The 13,505-nt window shown below is 40.0% G+C and overlaps 1 protein-coding gene across 2 annotated transcripts; it reads right to left on the bottom strand.

Moving 5' to 3' along the window:
- Positions 1–347: 347 nt before the first annotated feature.
- Positions 348–13,441, bottom strand: prorp (protein only RNase P catalytic subunit). 2 transcript variants are annotated; one of them, XM_088433894.1, is made up of 11 exons: positions 13,380–13,421; positions 12,779–13,072; positions 12,441–12,579; positions 12,107–12,341; positions 11,747–12,033; positions 10,366–10,413; positions 10,105–10,237; positions 4,947–5,057; positions 1,316–1,464; positions 1,028–1,226; positions 348–958 (listed from the first exon to the last, which is right to left on the bottom strand). In XM_088433894.1, exons 2-11 carry the CDS (start codon positions 12,843–12,845, stop codon positions 830–832), a joined length of 1,497 nt encoding a protein of 498 aa, XP_088290020.1. In that variant the 5' UTR covers positions 12,846–13,072; positions 13,380–13,421; the 3' UTR covers positions 348–829. The 2 variants fall into 2 exon arrangements, with proteins under 2 accessions (XP_088290020.1, XP_088290019.1); XM_088433893.1 differs by having other exon boundaries at positions 12,779–13,441.
- Positions 13,442–13,505: the final 64 nt, after the last annotated feature.

The raw sequence follows: 13,505 nt of genomic DNA, 5'->3' as shown, positions 1-13,505 counted from the left end.
GGAGCCCGTAACTGACCAAACAAGATAACAAGCAGAGTTTACACTTGAAATGTCAATTTATTACAAAAGCACTCTAGATAAAAGCTTTCCAACGCTCTCTTTCTTTCTCGTCATTCTCCCTCTGTCACGGTTCTCACTTGCGTGTCACACACTCGGAGATTGCTCCGAGTACTATCCTCAACTGACTGGCAGGGCAATCAGTCAATCAGCTCACAGGCTCCTACAAGACGTGTGATTGGCTCACTGTGCAACATCGACCAATAAGGGCAGGAGTTGTGCTCTACAAAGTTGCAGTTAATGGTAACTACGGCTAGCTAATGCTGACATATTAGCCACTGACAGCAGGATGTCTTAAAATGATTGTATAATTTTTATTATACGTTCTATGTTGACCAAGTTGGTCATATCTTCTTCTCAGAGAAGACATGAAAACATAGGGAAACAAAGGTTCCTACTGAAAAATGCATTTTTAGGCCAACAAAAATGTGCACCATATACAAATATATATATATGCATCTTCTCCAGAAGTTCTTTGCCGAATGGAAGGCCCAACCTATGGGTCAAATTGATGTACACTTTATTTGCAAATTGTGCTAGACTGCAGCAGTGTCTTGATGAAAATCATAAATATACACACAGGCTATAAATGAAAATTTAAAACCATAAATGATTTTTCTTAACCGAAGCCAATGTCAACTATAGTAACTATGGCTGGGGGCACACTGGATGGAACTGGATGGAAGCCAGTTGCAGGGCAATGATGGTTACAAGATTTGTTTTTTTTTGTTTGTTTTGTTTTTTGTTAGTCCATTTTCAAATGTGCACGTTTTCAGGAATTCCTGGTCAGGCATAGCCATTTCTGCGGTACTTCATATGTGCTCCGGTCTTCTGAGTCGTCATAGGGAATGTGCCAGGTGTCTCCCGAAGTCTGTACAATGGTGTCACAGCTGGGAATACTCTGCACATGCAATCACATTTACAATAAGTACTGTATCTTTTTTCTCATGTGTTGGTTCCTTCTCCTTACCCGAAATCCGACCTTCCTCCCTGCCGCGATGTGTCCATGGATTACTAGCTGATGCCCCCTCTGCCATTTGAAGAAGAGTCGCCTGGTCGCTTCGTCCGGCAAGCAAGCTTTATGGTCCCTCATCAGGTCTTTACTCACAAAGCGACAATGGTTACCCGAATGCAATGTCGCATACAGCAAAAAGGGGTCATCTTCAGAACTGATGGAATGAGTACATATATATATATATTTTTTTAATCAAACAGTTTAAAAAAGTGTATCATTTGTATCATTTTCTGTATTCCTTACATGTTGTCAGTGAAAAAGCAATGAGCTTTTTGCTGGATAAGGTTCATGTTGTGTCTGCTCCAAAATCTAGAGGGCCGCAGCATGTGTTTCCTTCCCAGCACCAGAACAGTAAGGCCCTGTAGTTGGAGCTCCGACACCACAGCCAGCAACTAAAACAGATGCACAAAACCTGATGAGAACTGACTGCGTTGTATGCGTGTTAATTGAACAGCGATTGGCTGGCAACCAGTCCAAACTGTGCCCTGTCTCTTGCCCAAAGCCGTAATTAGGGCCATGGGTAAACAGGATGAGGACGAGAAATAGCAAAAAAAAAAAAAAAAGGATGAATAAATGTAACTTTGAACGGGGATGATTTGTCAGTATAATGTTAAGAACTTGGAGGAGGGGAGTTCCAGTATAGAGTACACAAACAATTTCCCCGCGTCATTCATTGACTTGTTTGCTCAGTAGCCAAACTGCAGCGAGTCCAGCAGGGATCCAGTCATGAGAATTTATGTGGATTGATTTTGAATGGTGCATTAATAGGCCATGCTTATTCATTTCATTATAACTTCACCAAATCATCTTGCGGCCCAGATGAAACCTTTTTGTGGGCCGGATCTAGCCCTAGGGTCGTATATTTAACACCACAGGTATAGTCTCTCCATTACTTAAGTTTTACATATCAAACATTGTTAAACAGTACTAATGCCATAAACGTTGACTACAGATGGCAACTTCCTCACCAAATATGAAACCAATGCTAGGACCTAAGCTGGAGGCAAAAATCGGAATAATGGTTTAGCTACAATGACCGATGACAAATTCCTTGTGAATTCTTCCCAAATTTAGCCAATAAAGATCATTTCGATTCTTTACACCAGGTCAATTAAGATGTGTCCAACCAATAGTTTTTAAAGCCATATTGTACGATACATGGATTGAGAAATTGAGATGCCAGACAGTGAACATGAAAAGCTACATGAAAAGGATATTTAGCTGAATGATTTATAGCTGTGGTCACCAACCTTTTTATCACCACGGACCAGTCAACACTTGAGATTTTTATTGTGTACCGGAGAGCGGTAAACAACGATTGACAATTTGAATTAGGGCCAAACTAATGGGAGCCCTCATTTTGTTTGTCTCTTCACACAGATGGGAAGTTGGGAGTCCCGAAAATACTTTTGGGGCTACGGCCATTTGCGAGTTCATCTGGTTTGGTAACAAAAAAGTAAAGAATTAATTCCTTGTCAGTTTGGGAGTCCTTTTTGGACAAAGTAGCGTGAAAAGTCATTATTTAAAGTAAGACTTCTGCTATTGCCTGTTGTAAGCTTTCTTTTTTTCAAAGTTGTAAGCTCGTCACCTGTCTCTTACTCATTTAACTTATTTGTGAGTAAAATTTTTGGCGGCCAAGTGATCGAAAGGAATCCAAGAGAATCAAAACAGTTTTCAAAATAAAATAGCTTTTCGAGAAGGGTAATACATGCCATGGCTCGGTGGTAGAGTGGTCGTCTCCCAGCCGGGAGGCTGTGGGTTCAATCTCCCGACCATCGTGACCATGTGGGAGTGTCCATGAGCAAGACACTGAACCCCTGATTGCTCCTGATACTACGTCATCAGTAAGTAAATGACTAGTTAGTGTGAAGCGCTTTGAGTACCCAAGGTAGAAAAGCGCTATATAAGTGAAAGCCCATTTAGCATTTACATGAAATGGAAATACTGTAGTTAATTATTTTAGGTGCAGGTCATGTGGCCTGATACCAGTTGATCCACATACCGGTACCGGGCCACGGACCAACAGTTGAGAGTAGTGTTTCCGGAGGTCCTGTTTTCAACTTTATTTTTCTCCATTTGCACTGGCTTCTCACAACATTCCAAAAACGTGCACATTGTGCTGGGCTCATCAGGCAATTATCAAAGTCATACATTGCAAAAAGTCTATTTTAAGCAAGTAAAAAGGCTTAGGCGCCACAATGATCAAGTGGTTAGCACGTCCACTTAACAGTTTAGAGTTCTGAGATCAATTCCAGCTTGCAGGGTCCAGCAAGCCTGCAACCCTAGTACTTACAAAGGGTTTTTTTTTTCCCTAAATCATCTCAAAGTCTTCTAATGTGGACACTGCATTAAATGATTTGAGAAGACAATTCTGATATGGAGCTTCATATTTGCCCTTAACATCAATCTATGAAATATAAAATACTGTATACACCACTCACAAAATTGAACAGGCAGATGTGGGCAGCAAAGTTGGTGTTTAAAACAGTTTGTTATGAAAGGCGCCTCCCACACATTCATATAATGCATTAGTCATTGTGCAACCTGCAAAAAAAGCCCCTAGTAAGACGGTATCTCTGAAAATGGCAAAACTGCTTATGTGACGCGTATTCCTTGTGCACATTAGAAGATTTTGAAAAAAATTAGGTAAGGCTCTTGGAGGGCCATCATTTCCCTCTAGCTCACATCTAAAGACTGTTTGTAGTCTTATCCTCGTCTCAGACTGAGAATTTACAAAGGCTGTGAATTTTGCAAGGTCACTAATTACCATCATGTGTGTGTGCACATGCACACAAACTTCCGTCCCTCGTGCTCTTGGTAGAAACCAACAAAATGGACAGGTATATTTAAGAAAAAAAAAAAAAAAAAAAGTGTCACACACTCGGAGAAGTCCAAAGAAGTCTGCTGGATCTTTTTCTGTTCGCACGCCAATGTTTTGAGATGACCTCCGCTCAGGCGCTTTTGTTTAGATTGATCCACTGGACCAAATTATGAGGAGGATCTTACCAGATGGCATCTTCTGGAGTCATGGCATCTTCACACTGGACACTTACGTACTTCTTAGTATGACACAATGTGTTGTTTTTGGGACTTGGCCTCTAGTGCAAGCTGTTGAGCTAGGAAGCGGGCCCGTCTAGTTGCTGTCCCTTGTGAAGATTTCTTATTTTCCCCATATGGGGTTTTTGAGTTTTTCCTTCCTCTTCTGGGTGTTTTGTGCTGTTGTGTATTTGTGATTTTCTGTGTAATGCTATCTTTGATTTCTCTTTACCTGTGAAGTCCTTTGAAACTGTGGTGATTCAGGGCTAGACAACTAAACTTGACAAGTACAAGTGTTTGGCTACAGATACCCTAGTGTAAACAACAACATGGAGAGAACTCAGCGGAATGTTGGCATTGCTCTGGTTTAAGAAACAAACAAACAATAAGTATATACAAATACTGTACACATAATTGTAATGTTGTCATTATCAGTGATGTCATCGATAGTCTTCATCAAACCCACTACACATCATGGTTGCGTTAAAACTAATAATGTGACATTCACAAATGAATCGAGTCTTTCCAAAGGATCTTCGCCTTATACAATAGGACTCGAGTCTTTGCAAGGAGCTGTTCATCCTCCCTCCCAAGATTTGATCAAACATGTTTGATATCATCTTAAGGCCAAGACTCGGAAAACTTAGATCAATAAAGTTGGAGACTACAATCATTCACTTGAACAATTGAGATGAAGGGAGTGTGCTGAGATGCCAGTAAGACTTCAAACGTCCTTAAAACTTGCAGTCTTTAATCTCAGAATATAAAAACTCATTAAGTGTGAGCCCATCATAAAACAGATACATATGCATGAAATTCTTTGTATACGTGTCCTTACCATCTCTGACTGCTTGCTTTTGTCCTTGTTGACATTTGCCACGTTAAGACCATCCACAACTACATCAAAGGCTGGTTTCATCCTCACAAATGTCTTGAACCTTTCCAACTCCTAAGGAGAGACATAAATACATTCATCATGTGATAGATAATATACTTTGTGTGTAACACACATGCACTTACACACACCCACACGCATATAGGCTGCATACAATGTAACGATAGAGTACCAGAGTGTGCCTTATGTATCAGTCCTTGTCATGGATAATGGTAGATAGTAGGCTGCTTATGAATTTTCTTGTGTTCTTTTATAATATTTATCATCATAAGAAGCCTCAAATTTTATACTCTAAGACTATCTTAGTCCATGATAGGCATGACAATTTCACAAGACAGCAAACAAAAAAAATGAGATTCATAGGGCAGCTACTCACTGGAACAAGTTCCCCTTTACTTTTAAAGCTAAAAAATATGACATGTTTTAAAATTAGCCTCAAGGTTGAGCTGAGCAGTTTTGGTCTTTATATTTTGTTGTAAGTTGCGCTACTGTCACATTGAGCATTTATAAATGTATGCAGCCTATATTGTTATAATAATTATGTATAACTAGAATTCATAGAGCCCATTCAGTAGTCTGCAGACTAGTTATCAAGTGGGGGAAAAAAAACAAAACACACACACACACACATTACTTCCTGGTTCGTGAAACATTCTGAACTTTTGGCGGAACAAAGATTTCCATTAACAAAGGAACTCTAGCTGTACGTTCATCCACATCGAGGGTAGGAAAACTCAAGAGAGCCACATACCTGTATATTTTTGATGTTTTCTCTACTACATCTAGATACTGCACCTGATTCAAATAATGATCTCATCAGCAAGCTCTACAGAAAGCTGATAATTATCCTGATCATTTATATCAGGTGTGTTATGGAGACCTCAAACACATGCAGGATAGTGGCTCTCTAGACCAGGGGTGGGCAATTCCAGGCCTCGGGGGCCGGCATCCTGCATGTTTTCCGGTTTTCTTTCCCCAACACACCTGATTCAAATAATTAGCTCATTAGCAAGCTCCGCGGGAGCTTCAAAATGATCCCAATCATTTGAATCAGGTGTTTTTGAGGGAAAACGTTTGAAAACATGTAGGATACCGGCCCTCGAGGACTGGAGTTCGACACCTGTGCTCTAGACCATAGTCGCGAGACTGCGTGCTATGTTCTTCCCTGGCCCCCCAAACACCAAACCCCCACAAAGTTATTTTATATATTTTGTTGTTGTTGTATTTCACTTAATCATTGTGACTGTCTTTCCCATTATCCATTCTTTTACTATGTGGAAACTACAAAACTGTTATTAAAACAATAGAGACTTCACATGCGCACAGGAAGCTGAGCCATAGGGGGAAAGAATTCAAGTAGTTCACTGGGGGCAGCAAATTGTTCGTCTTGTGTACTCATCAAAATCAAACCTTTTCAGACACCTAACAAACAATCGGGTTGCAGCACCCCTAAATAGTCCTTCCTGGGAGGCTGAGGAGTGTGATCCCTCTATAGATGGAACATACACACCGGTCGCCCCTCTTTAAGAAGGGGGCCCACCATCCCAGTCTGCCAATCCAGAGGCACTCTCCCCGATGTCCACACGATGTTGTGAAGGCATGTCAACCAGGACAGCCCCACAATATCCATAACCTTTAGGAACTTTGGGCGGATCTCATACACCCTCTAAATAAAACTAGCATTTGCCTTCAATTCCAGTGAATGGTTGAGCTGCTGCTGAAGGAAGAGGGAAGTCTGTGGTAACCAAAGAAGAAATGGATTGTATTTTAACTTCAAACACTGCCAGACACCCTGTCGGGCACCTGCGTGTCTAATTCCGTTGCCAACACTGAGGTCCAGCTTTGTGGCAAGCAGGAACATTGTGTTATGCTCCAGCATGGGAACATTGTGTGTGTTTTCACTTTTAGATTGCAGCGATGTGGAAATAGACTTCTGTGAATTCCCCTGGACGTCAAGCTGTGCACACTCTCACATACGCAAATACAATTAAAACGTGGCCTAAAAAAAGTGAAAACTTGATGTATTGGACTGGGAGCTGAAAAAATGCAGTTATGTTGAAGAACTACTGAGCACACATTAAAATTAATCTCGCAACTTTTAGTTTGGTGCATGCATAGTTAAGTCCATAACATATCTTATTGCTTGGGCATAAATATATCAACTAAAAAGGGAAGTAGTAAGGACAGAGGAGGAGGGATGAGAGACAGTCAGTCTACTCCCAGTGTAATTATCCAGGGACTTTCCACGGCTGATATGTGAGACCAGCTCATTGTGCTGCTGTGGGTAATATGACATCTTGCAACACACGTGTTCATACACACAGCACTGAATACATTTGTACTTGCATACATTATTTTGTGCTCTGAGGTCATAAAAAGTGTCACACTGTTCAGCATTTCTATGCAGAACATAAATTACATTTTTCGTTTGGTGGATGTATCATGGCCATCCAAGCATCGACTCTTTCTTACATATACAAGCAAAACCATGCCAGGTCACATTCTGCATAATACAAAAATGTGGCTTTGTAGAACAGTATTAGTGTACAGTACTAGGCTGCCCTGCCATCAGTTCAGATCTGTTTCCCACTGAAAATGGAGCACATTATGACGGGCAAAACAACAAAAGGCCCAGACAATAGAACTACTGCAGTTGTACATAATGCAAGAAAGAGAAAGAATTCCATCTTTCCACAAGATAAGGTGATGACAGGTTGTGGTAATATATATATATATATATATATATATATATATATATATATATATATATATATATATATATATATATATATATATATGTATATATTAGTGCCTGTGTCATACACATCACATCCTTGCTGGGTTGTGAAATGGGCTTCTTAGGTGAATTTAAGTTGACGAACTTTGCAAAAAAATAATTTGATAAGAGGTTCAATATACTGTAACTGAAGACTGTGTTTGAGAAAATAAGTTAAACATATGTCAATGATCAAGTCAGTGGTCTGTTATCAAGACAATAAAGCACGTGTTACACGTAATGAAAACAAGACCCACAATCTCAACAAGCAGCAGTGATGGTATTTTTTTTTTTTTTTCTGGTGTCACTCCAAACGTCAGACGTCAGAGCTGTCAACGCTTCCAGGTGTGACATGTCGAAAACAGCTTATTGGCAGGTGGAAAATTTCAAAATGAAGTTCCCCAAACCAGCCGAAACTCTAAGCAAGGTAAGAGAATTTCTTGATCGCCACCAAGGAAAGAAAACAAAACCAAAAACTAACAAACAAATCCTTTAGTCGGAAATGAATCTGTGAACAAAAGGAAGCTAAGACAAAAAGAGACGATAAAACAAATGCTATACTATTGATAAAGCATGACTATCACGAAACTTCCAAATTGCATTCCTTTATTTTTTGGGATGATTTACAAAAAGTAATTATAGAACATCTAATAAAGTCTGTCCATGCACATGGAAGAAAACGCGCCAAATCCATCTATTCATTCAATCCTTTTTTTTTTTGCATCAAGCCAAGTTTACAGACGTCACTAGTCTGTGCCTGCATGTTCTTGAATCTTGAAAACGCTTGAATGTTCGAGTTTAAAAAAATAAAAACTCCATCCACATGGCTTTGATAATTGGAATAAAAAAATGGTTGCTACATGAATCTGCAATGTGCAGTTATATTCACTTACAAACATGCCAAGCCACTAGGCGGCAGTAGTGTTTTCAAATTCTGTCCAACCAGAACTTCAGTCTCTTAAAGGGACACTGTTTAAGATTTAGATCGTTGTTTATTAAAAAGGATTAAATTAAATGATTGTAAACTTTAAAAACGTGTAAATAAATGTGTTCGTAGTGACCAACAGTATGTTTTAAATATAATCGTAGGTCTAGTTATCATTAAATTATATTACATGGGGGGGTGGCACTTCTCCGGAGGCTGCCATGGCTGCTATAGCTATGGACAATGGTAAATGCAGGACCTCCTGCTGTCCGTAATGAAAAACGGTCTAAATCTTACACATTGTCCCTTTAATGTCAACAGCGCCAGCATGCTTTAAGTACCCAAGGTAGAAAAGCGCTATATAAGTGAAAGTCCATTTACCATTTACCAGTTTTGGCAGGAAACAGAGTTAGAGTGATGACCAGTGGTGCAGTGGAGGGTATACGGCACTATACAGCGTATACAACCACCTCTAACCTCCTTCGATGCCCATGATAATGTCATGATAATTTTATAATAGTTTATAGAAATGACAGATTTGTAGTTAGAGTTGTCTTATTCTAAAACTAAGTTCTATAACTGTCTTTTTTTCTTTACTAAAAAAAAAAAAAAGTGTGAAATTTGGAGTTCAGTGAAATCTCGCTACTTTGCAGTTTGACCATCGCGGATTCATAAATTGCGGATATTTTTTTTCATTACGCGGATTCACGACCACTGATTTCTTTTTTTAATTACTTTACTGTATTGCGGAACGACACGCTGTGAAGGTTTCTTGCATGCCAGACAGACGAGATAACTTTAAATACACTTACCACGGGCCCTTTTCGGACGTGGAACTAATGCAGTACACATAAGTACTTAAATCTTAAAAGATTAAACCTTATACATTGTACAGTAAGTTCCCTCTTTCCTTTGGAGTCTCGCGCAGCTGCGGTCATATTTGCAGCGGCCTGGGAGTTGAATTAAAGTCAAATCTGTATATGATCAAACATGATTACGATTTTTTTTTAATGTGAAAAGTGGGTGTGCTACTTCAGGGGTTTTACTTATCGCGGGGGCATTCCGGTCCCAATTAACCGCGCAAAACGAGGGATTACTGTATCCCCACTTTTAAGCGACCACTACACCACTGTTGATGATGTAAATCTTTGGTTTATGATTGCTACCGCAAACACGGATCCTGACAATTTTGCAAATTTCTACTTTGACCAGAGATTTTTAGACTTTTGCTAATTAAAAAAGAACAAACTCAGACACATATAGCAGACAGAGCAAACTGGGGACATTTACCATCCATTTGCAAGAACCATGACTATGAGTAGACTATGCCTCAGTCTGCTGAAATTATAAAAATTTTATTATAAAAATTCCCACAGCCATGAAGAATATAGGTAGCTGACCTCTGGTGTGGTCTTGTTGAAAACATCACGTCCCTGGATGATGTCAGTCATTACTCTCTCTCTCAGCTGTTGGTACTCCTCAGAAGTCAGCTGAATGGATTCTAACTTTGCTCCACAACTCTTGCACAGGCCCCTACATCAATACCAATAAATATACACTAGCTAAGTTGTTTTCCTTTAGATCAATAAAAATACAACAAGAAAATGGTGACCATCAGTTCTTATGTTGTTTTTTTTCTCCTCTTAAAGCGATGTAGTTACCTTGGCGAGACGCTGCTCCAAGTTCCTCTCCACTTCTCTTGTGGAATACTGAAAACAGGGAGGAGACCATTAGACCTGAGCATAATCGAGTCAAAATGAGATAGAATTCATTGGGTTCATAAGAATTTTTCTTTAAATGTAGATGGACAGGAGGAGTCTGCCTGTCCTCACTTTATTTAATGATTTCTACTCAATTTGCTTTACTGAGCGAAAAACTGACACTTAAAATCAGCATATAAAAGTCGGAGGCACCCAATGTTTTTTCTTTTTTAATCTACAATTTATCTAAGTGTCAGAATTATCTTACTAGAGCTGTGCAAAAATGTATTCTGTACATTTGTTAAATTTTAGGTAAATATTCACGTTTTTGAGAAAGTTGTTCAGCACGTTCGCCTAAACACTGTGGTTTTCATGTTCTCTCCGTGCCAGCATAGGTTTTCTCTGGGTGCTCCAATTTCCTCCCACATTCCAAAAACATGCATGATAGGTATATTACACATTATAAATCACAGTTGTCAAATGAAAGGCCTGGGGGCCAGATCCAGGCTGCCCCATCATTTTATGTGGCCTGCGAAATGCTGATTTGACTTCAAGTTTCTGGCGAAAATACCGAACTTGCAAGTTGTTTTGCACAAAAAAAAAAAATGTACCCAAGCTGCCTTTTGAACAGTTTTTACCAACCTCTGATTTCAAAACTACGGAAGTGTGTGACAAACACTCCTAAAATGTATTCCGGCCCTCAGAAACTATAAGTACAACGTGACCCACAATAAAAATGAGTTTGACACCCCTGCTCTAAATTGTTCTTAGGCGTGTTTGTTTGTTTTTTTGTCTTTTGTGTGTCATGCAATTGGCTGCCGATGAGTTCAGGGTGCACCCTGCCTACTGTCCAAAGACAGCTGTGACAGGTTCCAGCATGTCTGTGAGGATGAGGTTTAGGTAATGGACAGATGGGATATTCAAGCAGAAAAGCAAGTAGTGCTTTGGGCTGGAAATCCCAGATTAATGCACAACATGTAAAAATAACATGAAAACAAATAACGTTGTGATTAGTTGGCAATAAAGTGGAAGGCAGGTAAAACATTTTCTTTGTGATATGTTCTGTTATTGTGGAATAGGAATTAAACTGAAAAATTAACTTCCCTTTTGAGCCAGCTCAGAGAACTGCCATTTTGTCCTGTACTGCCACCTGCTGTAGTCTTGCTGTAAACATATGACTAAACTCTGAAAACAGGTGAGCACTGACACTCGCAAGTTGAGCCAGTGGATGCTGGACGTCAATTTTAGGTGTCAGCAGGTGGCAGTCCATTAATTTTGTCCAACAGCTTACTAAGCACATACATCTCCTACCTAAACACTCATATTCATCGCCCTATTGTACCTTTCAAACCAGGTCTTGATGTTGCTTGCCAGACTGAGGTTTGGATAAACCTGGTTGTTCCTCATGTAGAGCAGAATTCCCTGCAGCCTCTCTTGCAGCTCGCTCAACAACATGGTCGTTTCTTCTTTGAGACTCACATTCTTAAACAGGGAGATCCAAGTTTCTTGCTGTGGGTTCAGACCTTTTGCTAGGAGTTCCTCATAAAGAGACCAGGCGGTGCTTGGATCACCATTTAGCATGGCTGCGGCAATTATGTTGCCATAATTTCGAGTTGATGGGGTAACAACCTGGAGCGATAAGGAAATCAAACGACTAAAAATCTGCAGCAAACTGCTACTTAACAATTGGAAGACTGTTTACCTTCTTAAGGTCTTGTAGGACGCTAAGAGCTTCTTGCCATCTCACAGTGCGGCTAAAAGACTTAATAAAGAGACTATAAGCTCCAGTATCCAAAGTGGGGTAACTCTCTCGCATAATATCGTAGACATCAAATACTTCTTCGTCATGATTACCATTCACACAAAGTGTCAGATAACGCAATAGGAGTTTATAGGAAAGCGTTCCTGTATCTGTGGCAACAAATGACAGGAGGGACCTACAGCAAAACAGAACATACAAAAAGTTTGGAAATTAATCACTAAGATGGACATTTAAAAAAATGCAAGAGTTTCGATTCCACATAGAAACCTCTTACTTGGCAATATCCAACTCTGCCCCAGTGGTCAACAGTGTAGACAACATGTCAATATCGAATCGTTCTGGACTTCCTAGGGACTCCTTCAGTTTCTTCCATTCCTCAACAGAGAGTGGCTGGTCAGGAGGTTGGAGCTTTTCTGTGAAACATATCAGTCTGGATGAGTTGTGTGCAACTTCTTACAAAACACATAACACACTTTTAGTTTTCTTAGACTGTATTCTCAAAAACTGAATAGCACCTACACATGCGTTTTTCTTTATTTACAAAAAATGTCTAAGAGCAAGAGCGAAGCAAAGTTAAGCTTAAATGAGTCTTCAAAGTAGAATTTGCCCTACCTTCCCTTATTGCAGGCTGCTCACGATGATTCTCCTCAGGGGAAAACCCCGCTTTTCTCTTCAGCATCGTTGCTGTCCTTTTTGCAGTCCCAGCAGCGAACACGGATTTTGGGATGGGAGGGTTTTTCCGGAGAGTAAGGTTCTTGCTACCTTCATTTGCCACACTGTCCCACGACTCATCTGCTCTTTGTCTAATGGTGCCATTTTTCGAATTGCCTTGCACATTCGTCAGTGTTCTGCTGCGTTTGCTCAATTCGGGGATGGAGCTCCATTCTCTGGAGCACTGAATGTGTGCTGTGTGAGGTATCGCAAGCGATGCTAAATAGCCTTGACTAATAAATGGTAATGCAAATCGAAGACACGGTTTAAGGCATAACATCACACTAGACCCCATGGCCAATTTCGCGCTTACGCACTGGTTAGAATATGAACACTGGGCTTCAAATTTCAAAACTTACAATTATTCATTCTGTAAGCAAAGTGTACGTATACCGATTCCTTCACATAGCTCTACATAAAACAGCACAAATCAGTAAATAAACTGTAAACGAGACAAGACAGATAAATTTGTCGCATTTAAACATAAGTAATAACGACTTACACGTGAAATCTCTGCTACAATCGGAAAACACTCAACTTCTGTACTTTAAACAGTAAGCTTCGTCGCATATGTGACGTATGCAACATGCGACAGGACGGCTCACTAACCGGAACTTTGTCAGTTTAC

The sequence above is a fragment of the Hippichthys cyanospilos genome, chromosome 14 (genome assembly GCF_059441005.1).
Source record: "Hippichthys cyanospilos isolate Australia breed blue-spotted pipefish chromosome 14, RoL_Hcya_1.0, whole genome shotgun sequence".
In the NCBI taxonomy this organism is placed as follows: Eukaryota; Metazoa; Chordata; class Actinopteri; order Syngnathiformes; family Syngnathidae; genus Hippichthys; species Hippichthys cyanospilos.
This window is presented reverse-complemented; position numbering and strand designations above follow the sequence as displayed.